The 26,811-nt window shown below is 41.8% G+C and overlaps 1 protein-coding gene across 1 annotated transcript in view; it reads left to right on the forward strand.

Moving 5' to 3' along the window:
• Positions 1-26,811, forward strand: part of DNAH3 (dynein axonemal heavy chain 3) — a 332,604-nt gene that overhangs the window by 23,890 nt on the left and 281,903 nt on the right. The window contains exon 2 of the mRNA XM_069734194.1: positions 16,923-17,024. Within this exon, the coding sequence (XP_069590295.1) occupies positions 16,923-17,024 (102 nt within the window). The remainder of the gene's footprint in view (positions 1-16,922; positions 17,025-26,811) is intronic.

A 26,811-nucleotide genomic window follows, 5' to 3' on the forward strand; every position in this document is an offset into this window, starting at 1 on the left:
GATATTACACACAGAGTTGATGAGCAGGTGATAATGCCTCATTAAAACCACATGGTACACGATATAGCCCAATTATTATACCGTCACACAATGATAGTGTCGTCATGGTAACAGATTTTGTTCTTATTTTCCCGATATCATCCTCTAAGTCTGAGAAAAGTGTTTTTAATGGAAAGAGTGATCTGTTTGTTTTGCGCAGCGAAGCTCTATTTATTTTCCCATATTGAAGCAATTTCTGAGTCATGTCATGTCAGTCATGTACTAGACTTTGTTATTTGCTTGGTAGAAATATGTCACTGAGAGTAGACCCCTACTGTCATGAGCTCAGGAGGAGAAGTGACCCCTTAGTGAAAGCAAAATTGAGCCCTCTCTTAGAGCTGGTTCACATTGGTATTTTTATAACTCTATCTCCTGCTCTAATTTTTCCTTATTTGTTAATATGTAGGTCCCAGATGAGCAGGTTCACAGCACCCATGGGGAAGAATTACAATGCAGCCAGAATTAGTACTGTGTATCAGATGTGTTGGGGTCTGACACCCGTCCCCCTTACCGATCACCTGTCATTAGCTCCAGCAGGTGGTTGGATGCAAATATCGAATTGATCTGCAGTACTCGGCACTTGCCGTTGAACATTGAATGATCTAAAATTGATAACTATCCCAAGGTCATCAATATAATGTGACCAGATAACCCCTTTAACTTTTTAAAGATGAATTATGTACATTTTCATCATATTTGGCCAAGGAAAGTATTCAGTTGGCTCAGGAGCTGAGTGCGTCAACCAGGCATACGCGTGACATAGCCGTTATCTGCCTGTCAATAGAATCTTGCTCCAGTAGCTGCAGTTTAACCATCTAAATGTCACCGTCATCAATCTCTGATAGGGCATTTAGATGACGTCACACATCGGTTACCACTGGCTATCTGCAACACGATTGCGGGGAACCGATTTGTTACCATGGCAGTCGGGGGACTGCTCATCACCCCTGTAACTGCCATCTTAGTCCTCCTGTGGTTAGAAATCTGTGATATTGCAGAATACAGTATACTAGCTATTGAATCCGTTCTACACCCGGGTAATGAACATATTTATTATTAGTTCATTTCCGATGCCATTTTTTTTTAAGACACTATGTCTGTGAATTCGCATATACAGTGTCTTCAATAAAATGGCGCTGGAGATTGCGGTATGCGCACGCACTGACTCTGGCGCCATTTTATTGAAGTAATGTCCTCTAATACTGATCCTTCTGTCAGTCAGTTCCAGGGAAAGACTTACACCCGCCTCTCTCTATACACAGAGCGTTGGCTGAAACTGTTCCGGGACCATGAACGCTGCCGGAATAAAGTTAATTTCCTCCCGGCAGCGGAAGTCTAAGTGCCGGAGCAGGGCAGGTTCAGAACGCTATTAACCTGGAGATTAACCCCATATCCACAGGTTATAAGTAACAGATTCCCTTTAACCTATCTCAAGTGGCACATTTACAGACAAATCGGCATCAAATTTCGTGTGCATTTGGGACTTTGGATGTCCCTGAGGTTTCTTGTGAAATTGCTGCAGAGAGTTGACGCAGCATTTTTGCCCAGTGTGAGCCCTAAGAGTAGCTGTAGTAAAGCATAGTGGCATGGAGCTTCTTACTAATTACGGCTCAATAGAAGCACTTATCAATGTGGTTTGGTCCTGAAGAAGAGGTTCGAAAAACCTTGAAACGCGTCCACAAAATAAATCGCATTCATGCTTCAGTTTTGTGTGTGATCGTATCTTTAAACCTTGCGCAGCGCGGACCCTGAAACACCATATTCCTCATTTATTGCAATGTATCTCCGTGGTGGTCCTACTGCAGCTTTTACATGCTTCTACGGGAGTTGTGACTGTCACAACCCTAACAGATGAGGGTACCTAGAATTTTTTTATACCACTTGATTAGCAGATAAGACCCTATTTGGGTTTTTGTCTTTCCAGTTTTAGCATTTCATTTAGTATGCTTAGTGCCCATATGAGATTTTTGCCACTTGTTACTCTTGGACACCTCTATGGCGTCTTGTTAGCGAAGTAGCTCACTGTATTATTATGCTGTGGGTTTCTGTTCATATGAGGCAAGAGAAATGCCGGATTTCTGTCACGAGAGCTGATAAGCTGCAGAAGACCTGCTAACTGTCAGACAAGTTCATGAAGCGAATCTGCTCTCCTGTGACTGGATCTCAATACTATAGGCAGGAAAATACATGGTTATTGCTCAGTGCAGATTTAGCTAAACTAACAGACACAGCAGGCATTTTGTGACCATTTCCTAAAGTATCAATGCAACACTAATCCAGTGAAAAAACGGTAATCTTGTCCAACACTCACTCCAAATCTCCAAGTAAAAAGAGAGCTTATTGATCCATTTAAAAAAAATAAAAAAAATACAACGCGTTTCGAACCCAGAAGTGCGTATGGTTCTAAGTCATGATATGACTAAGAACTGTACATATTTAGTGGTTCAAAATGTTTAGGATTTTTGGCATGGCATCGTTCTCCCTCAATCCCCACCCTTCCTGGTAAGTGCGGGTCGCAGTGCTATCTACAGTATAAGCAATTAGGTGTCAAGACCCCCCCCCCCCGTGTATTGACCCACACATATTATTATTATTTATTTATATAGCACCATTGATTCCATGGTGCTGTACATGAGAAGAGGTTACATACAAATTACAGATATCACTTACAGTAAGAAAACTAACAATTACAGACTGATACAGAGGAGCGAGGACCCTGCCCTTGCGGGCTTACATTCTACAGGATTATGGGGAAGGAGACAATAGGTTGAGGGTTGCAGGAGCTCCGGTGTTGGTGAGGCGGTATCTTCGGTAGTGATGAAGAAGCAGCGGGGTCAGTGCAGGCTGTAGGCTTTCCTGAAGAGATGGGATAGTCGGACGTGTTGGGGCAAAGAATTCCAGAGGATAGGGGATATTCGGGAGAAGTCTTGGTGGCGGTTGGGTTAGGAGCGAATAAGTGTGGAGGAGAGAAGGAGGTCTTGGTAGGACCGGAGATTACGTGAGGGAAGATATCGGGAGATTAGTTCGGAGATATATGGAGGAGTCAGGTTATGGCTTTGTAGGTTAGTATTAGTAATTTGAACTTAAAGGGAACCACACGGTGGAAGTATTTCTGTTACAAATTGGCTCAAAACAAAAACACTTTAAAGCACACACATTATATATATATACAGTGGGGCAAAAAAGTATTTAGTCAGTCAGCAATAGTGCAAGTTCCACCACTTAAAAAGATGAGAGGCGTCTGTAATTTACATCATAGGTAGACCTCAACTATGGGAGACAAACTGAGAAAAAAAAATCCAGAAAATCACATTGTCTGTTTTTTTATCATTTTATTTGCATATTATGGTGGAAAATAAGTATTTGGTCAGAAACAAACAATCAAGATTTCTGGCTCTCACAGACCTGTAACTTCTTCTTTAAGAGTCTCCTCTTTCCTCCACTCATTACCTGTAGTAATGGCACCTGTTTAAACTTGTTATCAGTATAAAAAGACACCTGTGCACACCCTCAAACAGTCTGACTCCAAACTCCACTATGGTGAAGACCAAAGAGCTGTCAAAGGACACCAGAAACAAAATTGTAGCCCTGCACCAGGCTGGGAAGACTGAATCTGCAATAGCCAACCAGCTTGGAGTGAAGAAATCAACAGTGGGAGCAATAATTAGAAAATGGAAGACATACAAGACCACTGATAATCTCCCTCGATCTGGGGCTCCACACAAAATCCCACCCTGTGGGGTCAGAATGATCACAAGAACGGTGAGCAAAAATCCAAGAACCACGCGGGGGGACCTAGTGAATGAACTGCAGAGAGCTGGGACCAATGTAACAAGGCCTACCATAAGTAACACACTACGCCACCATGGACTCAGATCTTGCAGTGCCAGACGTGTCCCACTGCTTAAGCCAGTACATGTCCGGGCCCGTCTGAAGTTTGCTAGAGAGCATTTGGATGATCCAGAGGAGTTTTGGGAGAATGTCCTATGGTCTGATGAAACCAAACTGGAACTGTTTGGTAGAAACACAACTTGTCGTGTTTGGAGGAAAAAGAATACTGAGTTGCATCCATCAAACACCATACCTACTGTAAAGCATGGTGGTGGAAACATCATGCTTTGGGGCTGTTTCTCTGCAAAGGGGCCAGGACGACTGATCCGGGTACATGAAAGAATGAATGGGGCCATGTATCATGAGATTTTGAGTGCAAACCTCCTTCCATCAGCAAGGGCATTGAAGATGAAACGTGGCTGGGTCTTTCAACATGACAATGATCCAAAGCACACCGCCAGGGCAACGAAGGAGTGGCTTCGTAAGAAGCATTTCAAGGTCCTGGAGTGGCCTAGCCAGTCTCCAGATCTCAACCCTATAGAAAACCTTTGGAGGGAGTTGAAAGTTCGTGTTGCCAAGCGAAAAGCCAAAAACATCACTGCTCTAGAGGAGATCTGCATGGAGGAATGGGCCAACATACCAACAACAGTGTGTGGCAACCTTGTGAAGACTTACAGAAAACGTTTGACCTCTGTCATTGCCAACAAAGGATATATTACAAAGTTTTGAGATGAAATTTTGTTTCTGACCAAATACTTATTTTCCACCATAATATGCAAATAAAATGTTAAAAAAAACAGACAATGTGATTTTCTGGAATTTTTTTTCTCACTTTGTCTCCCATAGTTGAGGTCTACCTATGATGTAAATTACAGACGCCTCTCATCTTTTTAAGTGGTGGAACTTGCACTATTGCTGACTGACTAAATACTTTTTTGCCCCACTGTATATATATATATATATATATATATATATATATATATATATATATATATATATATATATATATATATATATATATATATATATACACATATATATATATACACATCATGACCAAAAGTGGTGGCACCCATGAAATTGTTCCAGATAATGAAGTGTTTTCCCAGGAAATTATTGCAATTACACGTTTTGTTATACACGTTTAATTCCTTTGTGTGCATTGGAACCCCACAAAAAAAAAATTAAAGAAAAAAATTGGACATAATTTCACACAAAACTCCCAAAATGGGCTGGACAAAATTGTTGCCACTTTTCAAAAATTGTGAGTTAACAACTTTGTTTCAAGCACGTCAAACTCAACTGTGGCAAGAAATAGGTGTGGACAATATGAATATCACACCTGAAACCAGATAAAAAGGGGAGAAGTTGACTCAATCTTTGCATTGTCTGTTTGTGTGTGCCACACTAAGCATGGAGAACAGAAAGAGGAGAAGAGAACAGAAAGAGGACTTGAGAAACAAAATTATTGAAAAATTTCAGCAGTCTCAATGTTACAAGTCCTTTTACAAAGATCTGATGTTCCTTTGTCCACGGTGTGCAATATAATCAAGAAGTTTACAACCCATGGCACTGTGTAGTGCTATTGACATCGCCCCTGCATGGTGTCCTCTTCTCCCTCCAAGCAGGAATGCCAGCTTACTCACTGTCATGGCTCTCTGCATGGTTTCCCGGGGTGTGTTTATGCTACTTCCTGGTGCGCGAGCCGTAGTTCCCGGCGGTGCACTTAGTGTGCATGCTCCCCTGCTCTTAAAGAGGCAGTGCGCAAATATAGTAAATGCACTACGCTTGTTGCACCCAGTGCACAAACATTGTCCCCAGGTCCTGGAGTGGCCAGTCTTGAATCCTAAGACCCGTGGTCCCGCTGTGGCCAGTCCTGTTCCCAAAGTCCCCTGGTCCCAGTTCAGCCAGGCCCTGAATATTGTCCCCCAGTCCATTCCCTCAGGGTGCATCAGTGTCAGCTCAATCTATTTGTTGACATGTGGATGAAATGAAACGCTATGGCAGGAGACCCAGGAGGACCCCAGTGCTGACAAAGAAACATAAAAAAGCTAGACTACAGTTTGCCATAATGTGCATGCATAAGCCAAAATCATTCTGAGGAAGCGTCTTGTGGACAGATGAGACCAAGATAAGCTGTTTGGTGAAGCACATCATTCTATTGTTTTCCGAAAACTGAATGAGGCCTACAAAAAAAAAAACACATTGCCTACAATCAAATATGGTGGAGCTTAAAATATGTTTTGGGGTTGTTTTGCTTCCTCTGGCACTGGGTGCCTTGACTGTGAGAAAAGCATCATGAACTCTAAAGATTACAAAAGGATTTTGTAGTACACAGTGTCAGAATGCTGGGTTTGCGTCCTAGGTCATGGGTCTTACAGCAGGACAATGACCCCAAACATATTTCAAGAAGCACCCAGAAATAGATAAAAATAAAGCGCCAGAGAGTTCGGAAGTGGCCAGCAATGAGACTGGATCTAAATCCCATTGAACACTTGTGGCAAGATCTTAACATTTCTGTTGGGAGAAGGCACCCTCAGATATGAGAGACCTGGAGCAGTTTGGTCTAAAATTCCAGTTGAAAGAGGTGTAACAAGCTTGTTGATAGTTGTAGGAAGCGTTTCATTGCAGTAATTTATTAAAAAGGGTTTGCAACCAAACATTAAGCTGAGGCTATCCACAATTTTGTCCTGCTCATTTTGGGGGTTTTGTGTGAAACTATGTCCAATTTACTTTTTTTTGTGTTTTTTTGTGTTGCTCCAATACACACAAAGGAAATAAACATGTGTATAGCAAAGCAAGCATGTCTAATTGCTGTAATAATCTTGGAGAAATACTTTCGGCAGTATTGAAGTTAGTATTGAATAAGTCACCAATTTTCTAAATAAATGTATTATCTTATTCTGGGTTTACACTTTGTTTTTTCCCTACATTTAGTATACATCTCCATGGGGATCCATTAGTTAGGATGAAATCCATTTCACCTGTAACGGGAATAGTGGTGGAATAGAAGAGAGCCTGGAGAGGCATGACTCTTCGCTAGAGCTTCCGATGGTGGAGTTAGACTTGGCTCTGGATAGACACCAGGAAGTTACCTCGAACACACGGCAGCTGACCCCCAAAGAGGCAGGTAGTTGGTAGAGCCAGGAATGAGTGGATTTTTACAAGTACTGGCAGGCACAGCAAGAATACTGGAAGACAAGGCAGGTGTAGGTACGGCTGGTATACATGCTTTGCAAAAAAGAAAAAAAAGAGCATGAACCGCACATCCCAAAATCATACGTTGATCTAAAGCCGCTAGGCAAAAATTAATATAACTGAATATGAGGTTTTCAGTTTAACATTCTGATCAGACTGTATGAAGCCCACTGCCACTTCACGGCAAACCTCGTAGTGGGTCCTATCGCCCTAACGGAGCGGAGCCGTGCGGCGCCCACCGCCACAGCGGCCATGCACCAGCAGGGCGGACGGCCTGTTGCCCCACAGCACCCATGCTGCGAGACTGAGCCCACATGACCAGCACTCCTCCCATTTGGCACAGGTGATTTTAATTAGCAGGAGACTGCAAAGTATGGGGTCTAGCCCATTTTGGCTCTCACTGAAGAGCTGGAGGAAGGTGAGTTTCAATGCTCCTTTCATTTTGGTGCTGGTGCTGTGTGGCGGCCATTGTTGCTGTGGCTTTGTGCTGGTGGGGCGGCGCGGTCTGGAGTCATGGGGGCTCAGTCTCGCAGCATGGGTGCTGTGGGGCAACAGGCCGTCCGCCCTGCTGGTGCGTGGCCGCTGTGGCGGTGGTTGCCGCATGGCTCCGCTCCGTTAGGACGATAGGACCCACTACGAGGTTTGCCGTGAAGTGGCAGTGGGCTTCATACAGTCTGATCAGAATGTTAAACTGAAAACCTCATGTTCAGTATATAAATTTTTGCCTAGCGGCTTTAGATCAAAGTATGAATTTGGGATGTGCGGTTCATGCTCTTTTTTTTCCTTTTTGCAAAGCATGTCCTTGTCTCTTTCTTGGACCAGCACTCCTCCCATTTGGCACAGGTGATTTTAATTAGCAGGAGACTGCAAAGTATGGGGTCTAGCCCATTTTGGCTCTCACTGAAGAGCTGGAGGAAGGTGAGTTTCAATGCTCCTTTCATTTTGGTGCTGGTGCTGTGTGGCGGCCATTGTTGCTGTGGCTTTGTGCTGGTGGGGCGGCGCGGTCTGGAGTCATGGGGGCTCAGTCTCGCAGCATGGGTGCTGTGGGGCAACAGGCCGTCCGCCCTGCTGGTGCGTGGCCGCTGTGGCGGTGGTTGCCGCACGGCTCCGCTCCGTTAGGGCGATAGGACCCACTACGAGGTTTGCCGTGAAGTGGCAGTGGGCTTCATACAGTCTGATCAGAATGTTAAACTGAAAACCTCATGTTCAGTATATAAATTTTTGCCTAGCGGCTTTAGATCAAAGTATGAATTTGGGATGTGCGGTTCATGCTCTTTTTTTTCCTTTTTGCAAAGCATGTTCTTGTCTCTTTCTTGGACCAGCACTCCTCCCATTTGGCACAGGTGATTTTAATTAGCAGGAGACTGCAAAGTATGGGGTCTAGCCCATTTTGGCTCTCACTGAAGAGCTGGAGGAAGGTGAGTTTCAATGCTCCTTTCATTTTGGTGCTGGTGCTGTGTGGCGGCCATTGTTGCTGTGGCTTTGTGCTGGTGGGGCGGCGCGGTCTGGAGTCATGGGGGCTCAGTCTCGCAGCATGGGTGCTGTGGGGCAACAGGCCGTCCGCCCTGCTGGTGCGTGGCCGCTGTGGCGGTGGTTGCCGCACGGCTCCGCTCCGTTAGGGCGATAGGACCCACTACGAGGTTTGCCGTGAAGTGGCAGTGGCTTTGACATACAGTCTGATCAGAATGTTAAACTGAAAACCTCATGTTCAGTATATAAATTTTTGCCTAGCGGCTTTAGATCAAAGTATGAATTTGGGATGTGCGGTTCATGCTCTTTTTTTTCCTTTTTGCAAAGCATGTTCTTGTCTCTTTCTTGGACCAGCACTCCTCCCATTTGGCACAGGTGATTTTAATTAGCAGGAGACTGCAAAGTATGGGGTCTAGCCCATTTTGGCTCTCACTGAAGAGCTGGAGGAAGGTGAGTTTCAATGCTCCTTTCATTTTGGTGCTGGTGCTGTGTGGAGGCCATTGTTGCTGTGGCTTTGTGCTGGTGGGGCGGCGCGGTCTGGAGTCATGGGGGCTCAGTCTCGCAGCATGGGTGCTGTGGGGCAACAGGCCGTCCGCCCTGCTGGTGCGTGGCCGCTGTGGCGGTGGTTGCCGCACGGCTCCGCTCCGTTAGGGCGATAGGACCCACTACGAGGTTTGCCGTGAAGTGGCAGTGGGCTTCATACAGTCTGATCAGAATGTTAAACTGAAAACCTCATGTTCAGTATATAAATTTTTGCCTAGCGGCTTTAGATCAAAGTATGAATTTGGGATGTGCGGTTCATGCTCTTTTTTTTCCTTTTTGCAAAGCATGTTCTTGTCTCTTTCTTGGACCAGCACTCCTCCCATTTGGCACAGGTGATTTTAATTAGCAGGAGACTGCAAAGTATGGGGTCTAGCCCATTTTGGCTCTCACTGAAGAGCTGGAGGAAGGTGAGTTTCAATGCTCCTTTCATTTTGGTGCTGGTGCTGTGTGGCGGCCATTGTTGCTGTGGCTTTGTGCTGGTGGGGCGGCGCGGTCTGGAGTCATGGGGGCTCAGTCTCGCAGCATGGGTGCTGTGGGGCAACAGGCCGTCCGCCCTGCTGGTGCGTGGCCGCTGTGGCGGTGGTTGCCGCACGGCTCCGCTCCGTTAGGGCGATAGGACCCACTACGAGGTTTGCCGTGAAGTGGCAGTGGCTTTGACATACAGTCTGATCAGAATGTTAAACTGAAAACCTCATGTTCAGTATATAAATTTTTGCCTAGCGGCTTTAGATCAAAGTATGAATTTGGGATGTGCGGTTCATGCTCTTTTTTTTCCTTTTTGCAAAGCATGTTCTTGTCTCTTTCTTGGACCAGCACTCCTCCCATTTGGCACAGGTGATTTTAATTAGCAGGAGACTGCAAAGTATGGGGTCTAGCCCATTTTGGCTCTCACTGAAGAGCTGGAGGAAGGTGAGTTTCAATGCTCCTTTCATTTTGGTGCTGGTGCTGTGTGGAGGCCATTGTTGCTGTGGCTTTGTGCTGGTGGGGCGGCGCGGTCTGGAGTCATGGGGGCTCAGTCTCGCAGCATGGGTGCTGTGGGGCAACAGGCCGTCCGCCCTGCTGGTGCGTGGCCGCTGTGGCGGTGGTTGCCGCACGGCTCCGCTCCGTTAGGGCGATAGGACCCACTACGAGGTTTGCCGTGAAGTGGCAGTGGGCTTCATACAGTCTGATCAGAATGTTAAACTGAAAACCTCATGTTCAGTATATAAATTTTTGCCTAGCGGCTTTAGATCAAAGTATGAATTTGGGATGTGCGGTTCATGCTCTTTTTTTTCCTTTTTGCACGGCTGGTATACAGACTGACAGGGCAGGTGCTAGCAGGTACGGCTGGTACACAGACTGGCACAACTAATTCAGGCACGGCAGGTGCAGGCAGGTATGGCTGGTATTTAGGCAAGCAGTTGCTGTAAGGCACAAGCAGGGATAGGCAGGAACGAGCAAGAAAAAGTGGGTACTGGCAGGTACTAATAAAAACTAGTGGATACTGGCAAGTACTAACAGACAAGGCACCTGAGAACCAGCAAGCGTGCAGACTAACTGACCAAACACATTTCTCAGGCAGCTCCCAATAGGTGGAGGTGCCTTAAATGTTAAGTGTCTCCCAGCCATTGGCTGGCGAGACGGTTGGACAATGTGCACTGTGTCTTTACTAGACCAGGGGCATGCAATCCTAAGGGACCTGCCAGGCATGCGCAGACCCCTGGAAGCAGGAGGAGGACGTGGGGGATGAGGGCCAGGGCAGTGAGTGAATCAGCGGGACGCCAGGGAGGAAAGGATGCAGGGACGCCAACACTACATGTCTTTGTCTGTCGTTACTACACCTCAAAAAAAGTAGAATGGAATTGTATAGTAGACTATGATATTTCCAGAAATGGTAAATACACACATTCGTTTAATGGATACCATATTAACCTATTGGTGATATGACATCTTTAATGGACACATCATAAGCATTTCAATAGCTTTTCATGATCTGTCCATTAAATCGCAGCAATTATAGCCTATGGGTGACTTATACTGGCATCATTTTAATGAATGTGTTACGAAAAACGTAACAATGTATCCATTAAATGAATCCCATATCAGTCCATTGCTGATGAATGTCACCATTGGGCATCCATCACTGATTCCGGTAACATCGGATGAAGTCCCAGGTTATTTGTTAAACAGAGGCCAAATGTGCAACCTGAACATTTTCTTAGATAAGCCCCTATAATATACAGGAGATTGGGGTACAGCTCTCAGAATGTAAATCACAAGTTTAAGATATGTGTAGACACCGAGCCAGCAAGGAATTGAGATTTCAGCTCTGGACTGTGTATTACAGACTCTCACTCAGAACAAGATAACTAAAATATAAAATGGTTTTTTTCAACTCAGACATATTCTTTAATGAATTTGGATAAATTGAATAGTAAAATGAGGTTAAAAAAATATTTTCAATTTTAATGTCTATGCATATTATTGGTGTTATATCTGCAATTATGTTACAGGCACTACGGCTATTATCTGTCAGGCACAGAACTTTCCATGTGATCAGAAATAAATATGTTCTTGTATCGTCTTGTCTTTTTTTTAATATCAGACCATCAGACAATAAATCTTCTCTGCGGGTTTTCCATAATTGCAAATCGGCATCATCTCAGCAGAGTTACAAGCTCATAATTCCAGTATTGTGATTTGCATTAAGCGGCTGCTGAAAAGATGTAAAGTGATTTCTAAAGGAAAAACTCATTTCCTGACTTTTCTTTTATTAAAAAAATATATTTCAAGCAACTAAGGTTCTGCAGAGTAAATGTAGCAGTAAGAAAAAAACAAAGAAAGGGATCTCATAGGTTTAATACATCCAGGGTATATCTTGGTAAAGGGATTAAGAACTCATGCACGCATCGATGATTTTCTTGTACAGGGAAATCGCATCGAGTTTCATGAGTAATTCTGATCAGAATTTCATCAGAGTTTTTCAATCAGTGTCATAAGAGTTTGGTCTGAGTTTCATTAGTTTTTCTCTAGTGAGAAAAATAAAAAATAAAAAAAGTTTCTCCACCTTCTTCTATCATTCCGTGATGGTTTCCAAGTGATATCCGACTTTTTTCACGAACCTATAGACCTTCATTGCTATGTTTGATCCAACACTCAGGTCAACATCGGACACGTCTCCACGATTTTGCAAGGACCACTCGGTGCACATAAAACCACTGACATATGAACAGCCCCATAGTCTATCCCAGGTATGAGTGCCATCTGTAAAAAAAACATAAATAGCACTTATACGTCTAAAACTGACCACATATGTAGATCTATGTAAACCCTCTTATTCTGGCAAGTGTCAGTATTTTCAAATACTTCTTACTCATCTGAACATTGTTCCCAACTCTTAGGCATGAGTGCTTCAATTTATATGAATCCTTCAGAGCCAAGATATGTACAAATCTAGATATACCTAAGTATTTTCCCATAAATAGAGGAACGAGGTAGAGACGCCCATTATCGCTTCATTTATTTTTTCGCTCTGGCCAATGGCTATACACCAAGATCAATATAAAGGTCTTGTTTAACCCTGTATAACTGAAATACAGGGTGGACCATTTATATGGTTGCATTAAAAAATGGCCGATTTCAAAATGGCCGCTGTAACGGGGTCTACCAAGCTTGGGTACCTTTTTCAGTACCACCCCGTGTTTCAGGAGGTCCACTCTGCTTTGGCTGGAGTCTGAATGAAGGACGCTGGCTGGAAATCCTTGGTTACCTGGGAGCATATAAAATATCACTGCTTCTCCACGTATTTCCAGTCTGACAACACTTTATTCACAGGACACAGAATATATCACACAGATACAGAGGGCAGGCCAGACATACATTACAATAGCCGCAGGGGGCCGGAGCGTGCCGATATTTACTGTGGGAATTACAAAGGTGGGGGAGGACAGAAGGGGGATATCTTCTCCCCTCTGCCCAGGGGCGCAGCCTGTGGGCTGATGCAACTCACATGGAACCTATTATACATGCATATAACTGCACAACATATTCTGAGTGCTTAGTAGTTCCGTAACACATAACAGCCGCCATGGTCACCACCCATCTTGAAAAGTTTTCCCCCTCCCATATACTAATGTGCTACAAACAGGAAGTTGATATCACCAACCATTCCCATTTTATTTAGGTGTATCTATATACATGGCCCACCCAGGTGTATCCATATAAATGGCCCACCCTGTAGTATATCTATACATTGATGACACGTTGGTGTATCTGGCGGATCATGAGCTTTCCCTGGCATTTCTCCTAGGATTGGTAGAGAGGTTTGGGTCATTCTTGGGTAATTGGTCATTAAATATGTCTTATTTTTTATACTAGTAGGAAATGTGCATACATATATTTAAAAAAGGATTGGGGAGGTAGATGGAAACAGTCACTGTAAAGGAGAAGGCGGGCTAATCTATTGAAAAGTTTAATTAAAGACGCACTCCTCCTCCCATCAAAGTTTTTAGCTTCTTAATATATTGCAGTCAGTTATCATATTATATAGCACTTACAATTGCTCATTTTGCCTTTCTACACACTAAATTCTTCTATTTTCTCTACTCTATGTAGAAATAGGAAGTCTCTTGTCCCTACATTTACCATCCCCCTCCTGACTCTGCTGCTCCTTCTTCCCCTGTCGGGAACTTTTGCAGTTAATTATGACTTGTGCAGAGAAAATTGACCTCCTGTTTTTACATAGAGCTAAGGATTCAGCTAGTCAGTTTTTAAACATGTGATGTCATAGACCTAATGGAAAACAGAAGAATTAACTGGGTAGAAAGGCAAAATGAGCAATTGTAAATACACAGTGCTATATAATATGATGATTGAAATATGTTAAGAGGATAAAATCTTTGATGGGAGGGCTTCTTTAATGTGCATAAGCATGATGATGGTAACGGGGATGGGGGATCGGAGTGGTAACTTGTATGACTGACTGGTTTTTAAATCATGTACATTTATGTAACCTCACATATATTCCATGTGTTATTCTCACCTTTAATTTAGATAAATACTACGTCCAAATTGCTCTGTTCTATCTTCTTTATGTTACGTGATGCTGAAAAACGTGATCATACTTTATACATGACTGAAAGAATGTCAAACACAATGTTATTGAATTGCTAAGTTGAGTTTTTTGCTTTATTGGAGATTAAAAACCTATTTCTAAAATAGAAAATGATCACCTCTTCATAGGATAGGGGAAAACTTTCTGATCACTAGGGGTCTGACAGCTGGAAGTCCTAGCGATCCCAAGAACTTGGCTCTGGTTTCCAAAAACCTTTGTGAATGTTGCAGAGATTGACATGTAAAACCTTTTGCTCCATTCATTGTGTTTGGGATTTCCAGCTAAAGCTCAGTACAGCACTTGGCTATTTCGGCAGTCCTATAGACAATGAATAGAGGTTGAGCACGTGGACCTCTTCTCCATTCAAGAAGCAGAGCCCCATTCTATGGTAATCAGTGGCGGACCACCGGCCATCAAAAAGTTATCCACTATCCTATTCTGGGAATACCCATTTAAGACTTTTCATTAACACTGTGATTTGTAACCATGTGGTGGGACAAGTTGAGAACCTTGGCTTAGAATGTCTGGAATATTTTCTTATATTTTTTCTTATTATTTTTTATGACCAATGTTCTAACCAACAACAGAGAAGTCCATCAATAAGCTTGTACATTATTTAGGAGCATAAGTCGACGACCTCTCCATCTATTGACATTTCTCATATATTCATTTCTAAACTTTTCAGCATACTATTTATTTCCCGTAAGCAAATAACATCAGTAAATGTGTATTCATGTTGATAAGCCTTTGATGTGCCGATTGACATCAATCCTGGTGAATGCATGAAAGGCATGCGTATCTAAGTAAGAGACTCAAGGATTGACTATTCGACGATACCTCGGGAATGTCAGGAGAAATAAATTGATACCTCCCTAAGGCATGACGGTGCTGCCGTGTACTTTTGTTACTCAGATTTCTTTCATATATGTAGTACATAAAGTTTGTCTCATAATTCCTATAGCTCTATTATACAGCGCCTTGAAAAAGTATTAATTTCCACATTTTTTCACGTTACCCTCATAAATTTAAAGGGGTATTCCCAACTCCAAGATCCTGTCCCATTATATAGTAGGTGTAATAATAATAATATTAGCAATTAACTCCAATTAGAAATGTTGTATTTGTAAAATTTTTCTCATGGGCTATGTCAATTACCCCATGTGCAGGGCATTGCAGTAGTTTTGGTATAAATGGTTACAGGAAGAAAATGATACAAGGTTTTCTAATCATTTCTAACATATAAATCTGAGCTTTGTGGCATGCAAATATCCCAGAAGACCTCAGTCGCTGTAATTTTGGTCACCTTATTAAGTGGTGCGTACTAGGGTTCAGACCCACCGCGATCCTATGGATATGGGCCGGCGGTGAGGCGGTGCAAGTAACAAGGTGGAAGTGCATCACAGGAAGGGGCGGATCGCAGTGATTTTGAAAATAAAATGAGAGCTAGAGGAGGGAGGATGTGCTGCATCTCCATCCAACACCATCCACAGAGCCATGTGTCCTTGGAAGGCAAAGACCGCTCTGAATAACAGAGAATATCGTCCCACTCAATTTCCACGGTCAGGGGAGAAGTTTGCAGTGACGACGTCAAATGGAGGGAGATGAGCCGTAGTCCCCAGGAGTCGGTATCAGCGATGCAGCTAGAAGCCCCTCCAGCAAGCTAGCAGTGGTACCACGCATCGGTTGGAGATGGGCCATCTCCTGCAGTTTTCGGTCAGGCGCACGCAACTCTGCAGTGTTAGAGCGACTACACCCAGGTTGGTAAGTCCTGAGCTCAGGCCTACTGCAGGGATCACGTTGGGAGCGTGCTCACACACACAGTTAATTCGGTGCCTAACTCAGACAGGCAGAAACAGGCACTTGATAGCATCAGAGTCAGTGCAGTACTAGATCGATAACTGGATTCTACCTAGGAGCATCCAACTCCACCATGCGTGCCTGCTCCGATTAAGGAGTGCTTCTTTACCCATGGGGTGGGGAGAAGTGGGTTTAAAGTTATTTGGTTAAGTTTGTGAGCTCCTATTCTGCACCACCAATAGGCCATCCCTGACATACTGTACATTTGATTATTCAAGAATTCTAGGCAAACATGCGGTGCCCGTACTAGGCAGGTGCCCAATTACCGTAGGTAAATTATAGCATTGTAGTTAACACTTCTAAGCCTACGGAGTTGTGGAGCACAGAGGTCCTGGTCAGTCTTGGCTGGGTGTGTGAGTTAACTTGTTTCACCATTTTTTGGGGTTGGAAAAGTATTCTATCCAAATTGGTCAGTAAAAGTTAATCTGGCAAGGTTGGTGCTGGCTGTTTTCCTTGTTCCCGGCTTCTCTGTATCCAGGAGAGCCCACCTCAGTACACTGTCTACACTGCCACAGGGCAGTCTGCCAAGTATTGAAATATTTGTTTTCACTTTAGATTGTGATTTATTGTTAATAGTTACATTACAGCTGAAACTATTTGGGACCATATAATAAAAGTATTGATTCCGTTATGTAAAATTACATTTTTTTTTGTCAAAGTCAGTAACTTACAATGTAATTTTCTATAATCAAATCCTAAACATGTCCACAATATTGAAACCATATATTAAGATGTGGAGAAGTTTTGTTATGTGTTTTAGTTATTGCTTTCATTTTGTTTTTCAGGTTATAAAGTTTTACTATTCTTTTTAATAAATTGTTAACAAGTTATTGTATTTTGTTTCATACGGTGACTTTACCTTTCCCAGTAATAATTTTATTAACTTTTTTAGTTGAAGGTGGACACTGAACGCTACATGAGTCATTCCAGTAATTTGCCAGGATTACCTCCTCTGCCCGCAGCACCGACAAGAGAACCTTCAGAGCTGTATCAGGTATGCCAGTAGGGTGAAAGCTTTCAGAAAGCACCAAATATAGTCTATGATACAGCTGGGTGCCAGTAAGGAGTACCAAAAATCCTCTCCACCTTTGTCTTGTTTTTCAATAAAAAGCTATAGTCAAAAGAAATATATATATATATATTCCCAGGATTAAATAGAATGTCAGTTTGACTAAATGTGTACCTAGTTTTATTAATGTTGTAACTCAACTTTTATTGAATATTATACCCCTTTCCCTAAATTTTTTTTTTTTGGTATTCAGCTGCACTAGTGGAGGTGTGGAGGACTCAAGGGCATTATGTTGTGTGGTGGGCCTGTGGGGGCATCATAATAGGTGGGTGGGGGTGACTGGGCGATCATGCTGTGTATAGACGGATGTCATTATGGGGCATCGTTTTGAAGGCTATCATAAATTGTAGGTGAGGGTATGTAGGGGGTAACTGGGGGCATCATTCTCTGCACGGGATGGTGTCATTATGGGGGCATCATCCTATGTCGGAGGACTGTAGGGGTGTCATACTGAGTGTAGGGGGGTCATTGTGTAAGCATGATACTGTGTTGGGGGTCACTTTGGGGCCTTACAATTCGTGGGTGAACTGTGGGGGCATCATATTGTGAGGGCTCATTGTAGGGACATCATTCCGTGTGGGGGAACTGATGGGGACATCATATTGTGAGGGCTCATTGTAGGGACATCATACCGTGTGGGGGAACTGATGGGGACATCATATTTGTGAGGGCTCATTGTAGGGACATCATACCATGTGGGGGGAACTGATGGGGACATCATATTTGTGAGGGCTCATTGTAGGGACATCATACCATGTGGGGGGAACTGATGGGGACATCATATTTGTGAGGGCTCATTGTAGGGACATCATACCATGTGGGGGGAACTGATGGGGACATCATATTTGTGAGGGCTCATTGTAGGGACATCATACCGTGTGGGGGGAACTGATGGGGACATCATATTTGAGGGCTCATTGTAGGGACATCATACCGTGAGGGGGGAACAGATGGGGCATCATATTGTATTGAGTAGCACTGTGGGGACATCATACTATTATGAGAGCACTGTGGCCACCTCATAAACTATTGGACATAGTGGGGGCATCATACTTTGCTGGGGGCACTGTGGGGTTATCATACTTTATGTGTGTATGGAGGCAAATTGTGTGGGGTAATTTACAGTGGCGGGTATCATACTCTGTGTGTGGGGGAGACATTTTGAGGTGAGGGGACAATGAAATGGGAATTGTTGTGGGTTAGAATACCAAAGGAGTACAGAAGGGGAATGAATTTTATGCACACACCACAATACATGTTCCTATTTTTAAAAGTCAAACCTTCTGAGTTTTAAACAATGACCCTGATTGCAGGAAGGAAGCAAACACTTCGCCGCTCTCCTGAAAATGAGTTAAAATACTGCACTAAATTATTCATCGAGTCTGAAGAGATAATTATTCAACTGGTAAAGCAAAGTGGAAAGCTATTGTTCACTAGCACAACAGCACTTAGGATAGCGGCTGATGGGTATCATTAATGCATTACAGGAGCTGCTGCCAGAAATGAGGACTTAATAGCCGCGGCATCATAGAACATAAGCTGTTCTCATAGGGATGGGTATCACCTACACACCTAGGAATGTGAGGACAGCTGGAGTTAGCACGCTCCGAGCAGGAAAACCTATTGGGAATGCGCAGATAAACGGATCGAAACGGTGAAAACAGACTGGTTAATCTATGCAAGAATTGTCTATATTTTTAATACATCTCAGAATGTACAAAGGAAAAATTACATTTAACTTTTTAGTGTCAGAATTGTAAGAAATCTATGAAGAATTCTTCTTCTGCTGCTGCTCATAGTCGATAGTGAATGATTAAGATGTTTTGAATTTTTTTTTTCCATTTTTTATCGTTTGCATATACCGTAATTAACTTATCTATCCATCCTGTGATTTCCATTACTCCACTATTTTGTCGTCTTGGTGTTGTGATTTAAATGTGTATAATTTGGTCAGAATCAATGTGGGTGTAGTTATCGGCGCTTTTTCATTTCTAAAAGTTTGAAAAAAAAACACATGGAAAAATACTATAAAAACTGCATGAAAAATGCAGCTTTTGCCAAAATTTAAGAGTGAAATACATGGTTAAGTATTGACCTGATGCTTTTTTAAAAATATTAAAACGCACAATTGCAAAAATACAATTCACAATTGGTGCAGAATCCAACCAGAGGAGCAGCACTTTTAGACCTAATACTATCTAATAGACCTGACAAAATAACAAATCTGCAGGTGGTCGGGCATTTAGGAAATAGCGACCACAATATTGTGCAGTTTCACCTGTCTTTCACTAGGGGGACTTGTCAGGGAGTCACAAAAACACTGAACTTTAGGAAGGCAAAGTTTGACCAGCTTAGAGATGCCCTTAATCTGGTAGACTGGGACAATATCCTCAGAAATAAGAATACAGATAATAAATGGGAAATGTTTAAGAACATCCTAAATAGGCAGTGTAAGCGGTTTATACCTTGTGGGAATAAAAGGACTAGAAATAGGAAAAACCCAATGTGGCTAAACAAAGAAGTAAGACAGGCAATTAACAGTAAAAAGAAAGCATTTGCACTACTAAAGCAGGATGGCACTATTGAAGCTCTAAAAAACTATAGGGAGAAAAATACTTTATCTAAAAAACTAATTAAAGCTGCCAAAAAGGAAACAGAGAAGCACATTGCTAAGGAGAGTAAAACTAATCAGAAACTGTTCTTCAACTATATCAATAGTAAAAGAATAAAAACTGAAAATGTAGGCCCCTTAAAAAATAGTGAGGAAAGAATGGTTGTAGATGACGAGGAAAAAGCTAACATATTAAACACCTTCTTCTCCACGGTATTCACGGTGGAAAATGAAATGCTAGGTGAAATCCCAAGAAACAATGAAAACCCTATATTAAGGGTCACCAATCTAACCCAAGAAGAGGTGCGAAACCGGCTAAATAAGATTAAAATAGATAAATCTCCGGGTCCGGATGGCATACACCCACGAGTACTAAGAGAACTAAGTAATGTAATAGATAAACCATTATTTCTTATTTTTAGTGACTCTATAGCGACAGGGTCTGTTCCGCAGGATTGGCGCATAGCAAATGTGGTGCCAATATTCAAAAAGGGCTCTAAAAGTGAACCTGGAAATTATAGGCCAGTAAGTCTAACCTCTATTGTTGGTAAAATATTTGAAGGGTTTCTGAGGGATGTTATTCTGGATTATCTCAATGAGAATAACTGTGTAACTCCATATCAGCATGGGTTTATGAGAAATCGCTCCTGTCAAACCAATCTAATCAGTTTTTATGAAGAGGTAAGCTATAGGCTGGACCACGGTGAGTCATTGGACGTGGTATATCTCGATTTTTCCAAAGCGTTTGATACCGTGCCGCACAAGAGGTTGGTACACAAAATGAGAATGCTTGGTCTGGGGGAACATGTGTGTAAATGGGTTAGTAACTGGCTTAGTGATAGAAAGCAGAGGGTGGTTATAAATGGTATAGTCTCTAACTGGGTCGCTGTGACTAGTGGGGTACCGCAGGGGTCAGTATTGGGACCTGTTCTCTTCAACATATTCATTAATGATCTGGTAGAAGGTTTACACAGTAAAATATCGATATTTGCAGATGATACAAAACTATGTAAAGCAGTTAATACAAGAGAAGATAGTATTCTGCTACAGATGGATCTGGATAAGTTGGAAACTTGGGCTGAAAGGTGGCAGATGAGGTTTAACAATGATAAATGTAAGGTTATACACATGGGAAGAGAGAATCAATATCACCATTACACACTGAACGGGAAACCACTGGGTAAATCTGACAGGGAGAAGGACTTGGGGATCCTAGTTAATGATAAACTTACCTGGAGCAGCCAGTGCCAGGCAGCAGCTGCCAAGGCAAACAGGATCATGGGGTGCATTAAAAGAGGTCTGGATACACATGATGAGAGCATTATACTGCCTCTGTACAAATCCCTAGTTAGACCGCACATGGAGTACTGTGTCCAGTTTTGGGCACCGGTGCTCAGGAAGGATATAATGGAACTAGAGAGAGTACAAAGGAGGGCAACAAAATTAATAAAGGGGATGGGAGAACTACAATACCCAGATAGATTAGCGAAATTAGTATTATTTAGTCTAGAAAAAAGACGACTGAGGGGCGATCTAATAACCATGTATAAGTATATAAGGGGACAATACAAATATCTCGCTGAGGATCTGTTTATACCAAGGAAGGTGACGGGCACAAGGGGGCATTCTTTGCGTCTGGAGGAGAGAAGGTTTTTCCACCAACATAGAAGAGGATTCTTTACTGTTAGGGCAGTGAGAATCTGGAATTGCTTGCCTGAGGAGGTGGTGATGGCGAACTCAGTTGAGGGGTTCAAGAGAGGCCTGGATGTCTTCCTGGAGCAGAACAATATTGTATCATACAATTATTAGGTTCTGTAGAAGGACGTAGATCTGGGTATTTATTATGATGGAATATAGGCTGAACTGGATGGACAAATGTCTTTTTTCGGCCTTACTAACTATGTTACTATGTTACTATGTATGTTACAATCTCTATTGGACAGTTTCATAAATCTGACCTATTATTTCTGCTTTATATCAAAGAGGCTTAATTTAGTAGTTGAGACAAGCAGAAGCTGCATAACATAGGTTACACCAAGACTGCTGTCTACATCACATAGGATACCCCAAGACTGCTGTATATATCGCATATGATACACCAAGACTGCTGTGTATATCGCATATGATACACCAAGACTGCTGTGTATATCGCATATGATACACCAAGACTGCTGTGTATATCGCATATGATACACCAAGACTGCTGTGTATATCGCATATGATACACCAAGACTGCTGTGTATATCGCATATGATACACCAAGACTGCTGTGTATATCGCATATGATACACCAAGACTGCTATATAGGATATACTGAGACTGTGGTTTATTCATCACATAGGATTCACTGAAAGTGCTGTATACATCACATAGGATTCACTGACACTGCTGTATATACATTGCATAGGATACAGTGAGACCAGTATATGCATCACATAGGATACACTGAGACTGTGCTGTATACATTACATAGTATACACTGATACTGTTCTATAAACATTAAATAGGATTCACTGAGACTGTGCTCTATACATCATAGGATTAACTGAGACTGCTGTATACACTACATAGGATTCACCGAAACTGCTCTTTACATCACGCAATATACACTGAGACTGCTGTAGGCACATCACATAGGATACACTGATACTGTGCTGTATACATTACATAGGATTCACTGAGATTGTGCTGTATACATTATATGGGATTCCCTGAGTCTGCTGTATACATTATATAAGATTAACTGAAACTGCTGTTTATATCACATAACATACACTGAGATTGCTGTTTCCAACACAAAATGTACACTGAAACTGTTGTATATACATCACATATGACACACTTAGACTGCTGTATACACATCACATAGGATACATTGTGACTGGCTATGGAGCGCACAATGGACCAAAATCAAACTAGTTTCAGAATACACTGATTCCTTCGTCAGGGATGGTCTGGTTAGCAGAATAGGCGCTTAAATATCATGCAGCTGGTAAGAGTCCTGTATTATGTATTAAAAGCGAACAATTCTATTTTGCTATTCAAGCCATTGGGTATAAGCGTGTTCATTTCAAAAATCCACCTGCTCTCATCTCGTGACATTTGGTGAATAAAATTGCCCTTTCTCCAACTCTTTTTAACTATTTTGATTCCAGTGACTATGATATCTTTAATTGGGCCCCCATGATACTTTGCAAAGTTTGTGATAAAGGATGGCCCATGAATTTATTGCTAATATTGCGCAAATGCTCTGCAATTCTTACACTCATTGGGCGTATAGTTCGCCCTAGGTATAATTTCCCACAGGGGCATTTCATACCATAAATTACCCCCTGGGTGGCGCATGTAATAAAGTCCTTGATGCCAATTTCTGTGGACTGCTTGGCAATGGTAAATTGTTTTTTGGTTCCTAGTTTTTTACACGATAGGCATCTTTTACATGGGAAACAAAACAAATGGAAGATGTTGCGGGTCAGGATCTCATAAATTGGGGGGTTTGGAAATCGATGGCATAATCATATTGCCCAAATTGTTAGCCCTCCTATATATAGATCTAGGACGGTATTCCCCAATGACCTTATACTCCTTTAGGATACTCTAATGTTTATATACAATCCTTTGCAAGATTTTACTGTTGGAGTTGTACTGAGTTATAATAGGGACTTCCTCATTTGTCAAATAATTCCTGGTTTTCTCCTTATGTTGGAGTAATTTTTCACGTGGTCATTTTTCCACCAGCTCTCTCGTTTGTGTTAACAAGTTCTTATCATATCCTTTATGATGGAACCGTTCAATTAAAGTATCAGCCTCTACGTCAAAGTCATTCGGTTTTGAACAGTTCCTATGAACTCTTATGAATTGGCTTTTATGGACATTCATAAGCCAACTTGGTAGATGGCAACTCTACAAAGAAATGTAGTTGTTGGAGTCTGTGGGTTTATGGTAGGTTTGAGTTTGAATTGTATTTTCCTCTATAAAAATTTTCAAATCTAAAAAATTAATTTGTTTGATGCTGGTGGTAGCTGTAAAATTTAAAAAATATTGATTTTTATTTAATTCATTAATAAAATCGGACAATAAATTGGGACCACCAGACCAAATAAAAACAATGTCATCAATAAGAAGCTGCCATAGGACCAGGTTTGCCCGCATGGAGCCACCCTGGTAGATGGTTTCCTGCTCCCACCTGCCCACATACAGGTTGGCATAATTGGGGGCGAACTTGGTCCCCATGGCAGTCCCCCACTGCTGGGAGTAATAGTGCATCCCAAACCGAAAGTAGTTGTGGGTTAGTATAAACTCTATACAATCCACAACAAAGGCAATCTGCTCCTCAGGTATAGTACCATTCGTGGACATAAAATGCTGGACCACTTCACAGCCCTTTTCGTGTTGAATGATAGTGTATAATAGTGATAGTGGCAGCAGCATTTCACATCCTCCTCCTTTTTTTTTCTCTACGATGAGTGAACTATGGTCCGACAGGAAAGAAAAGGTCTTTAGGATCCAAAAAATTTTTCATTTAGTACATCAGGAAAATCCCATAGATCCCAATAAGAGTGATATGAGTAATGTGATTGAATTTTTGAAGAAACTTGAGCAATATTTAATTAAGAAAATGAGGGATCTATGGGATATTGCCAGACTGGAAAGATATCTGGCATCTAATCACATACCAAAGGGTCTAGTAATCTATAAACCACTAACAGGTTATATTGGGAATTCAGAAACTATGGCGCAATGGGACGCCATGTTTAATGACTTCTCTAAACCGACAGTATCCTTCATTATTGAGAAAAGAAGAACCGAGTTAATTAAAATATGAAATGAAATTTCTGGTTTACTTGAAGATATTAAACCATTTGAAATGCACCCAGAAATTATTCACCTTTCCACGAGTATACGTAGAAGGATAAGGCTGAAAAAAAAAGAAATAATAGAATAGAAACAGAAGAAATTTGGAAGGGACCTAATATTAGATAGTGAGAACAGACATTTTCACTCATCTCAGAATAATTACAATAATCACAACCACGGGGGACTAGTAATGAGGATTATCATTCTCCAAGGAGGAATAGTCAATTAATAACGATGGATGAAATACAATGGGGTGAGAGTTCACTCCTAACATCAAGTGAAAGGTTCTCAATTCACCTCACTTCTGATATGGAAAACCTTAATATTGATGAAGGGACTAACAACATACCTGGCACAGAAATAAGTGATAATCAATTTCCTCAGGGTGTCACACGGAACATCTCTCCCCACTACCTTCTGTGGCCATCCAGAACAGATTTTCGACACTTGAAAATATTGAAAACTCCCCATCTATCCCTAGAAGAAATTGTAGCCTCCAATCACCAATAGTAAGAAACCTCCCAACCCGCCCCGTAGAACAGAGAAAGTCACAACAGAAAACTAAACAAAACCATCTTCCTTTTTTTCAGGTAGGCAAAAAAAATAAAAATACGGAAAAGGGTCTGTAGGGGAGGGCAATCTACCAAAAAAAAGTAAACAACTCCAACAACAGAAAAATAAAATAGTTCCTCTAAAACAACAACAACAAATATTCAACTTGAGTGATCACACATTAAGTGAAAATGAAATTGGCCTACTAAGTAAAGGCCTGAAATATGCACCCAGCACCAAGTTTGACAAATTTCGGGCCTTTGTAGGTACCAAGCTATTCATGAGGAGGCTGGTTATTATATGAAAAAGAAACTGATTATAAATGACCCAAATGGCTCAATGGAAGTTTATGACCCCTATGAACATACTTCCCTAAAAAAGAAATCAAACTTCCATCCCATTCAAGAATATTCAGAAGCCTTTGAGGCTTTTCAGAAAAATGTTATTTATGACATTAGAAATATCTCTAATAAAAAATGCGCAAAATTCAAATATAATCTGTCCAATCAGGAGCGAAAGGCGATTCGAAACTTCCAAGATAATAAAGAGATTACTATTAGACCATCAGATAAAGGAGGGGGTATAGTTATTTTAAACACTGCTGACTATAATAAAGAGTCTTTACGTCTATTGGGGGACACACACACGTACCAAGTACTATCGGTGGACCCATCAGACAATTATCTTAAAGAGATGCACCATTTAATTAAAGGAGGACTTCAAAAAGATTTTTTAAACAAGCATGAATTTGATTTTTATTAACACTACTCATCCCAGAGTTCCATATTTTTATTATCTACCTAAAGTACATAAAGATCCAGTCCATCCACCCGGGAGACCTATAATTTCAGCAATAGGAGGTCTCACAGCCAACCTATCTAAATTTGTAGATTGTCATCTACAAAAATTATGCCCTAAACTCCCATCTTATTTGAAAGATAGCTCCCATATTTTACAAATTTTACTGTTCAATGGGAAGAGCATTATATAATGGGATATCTTGATATCATCTCCTTATACACTATCATTCAACACGGAAAGGGCGGTGAAGCGGTCCAACATTTTATGTCCAAAAATGGTACTACACCTGAGGAGCAGATTGCCTTTGTTGTGGATTTTATAGCGTTTATACTAACCCACAACTACTTTTGGTTTGGGATGCACTATTACTCCCAGCAGTGGGGGACTGCCATGGGGACCAGGTTCACCCCCAGTTACGCCAACCTGTATGTGGGCAGGTGGGAGCAGGAAACCTTCTACCAGGGTGGCTCAGTGCGGGCGAACCTGGTCCTATGGCAGCTTTTTATTGATGACATTGTTTTTATTTGGTCTGGTGGTCCCAATTTATTGTCCGATTTTATTAATGAATTAAATAAAAATCAATATTTTTTAAATTTTACAGCTACCACCAGCACCAAAGAAATACATTTTTTAGATTTGAAAATTTTTATAGAGGAAAATAAAATTCAAACTCAAACCTACCATAAACCCACAGATTCCAACAACTACATTTCTTTGGAGAGTTGCCAACTTCCGAGTTGGCTTATGAATGTCCCTAAAAGCCAATTCATAAGAGCTCATAGGAACTGTTGAAAACCGAATGACTTTGACGTAGAGGCTGATACTTCAATTGAACGGTTCCATCATAAAGGATATGATAAGAACTTGTTGACACAAACAAGAGAGCTGGTG

The sequence above is a fragment of the Ranitomeya imitator genome, chromosome 7, assembly GCF_032444005.1.
Source record: "Ranitomeya imitator isolate aRanImi1 chromosome 7, aRanImi1.pri, whole genome shotgun sequence".
In the NCBI taxonomy this organism is placed as follows: Eukaryota; Metazoa; Chordata; class Amphibia; order Anura; family Dendrobatidae; genus Ranitomeya; species Ranitomeya imitator.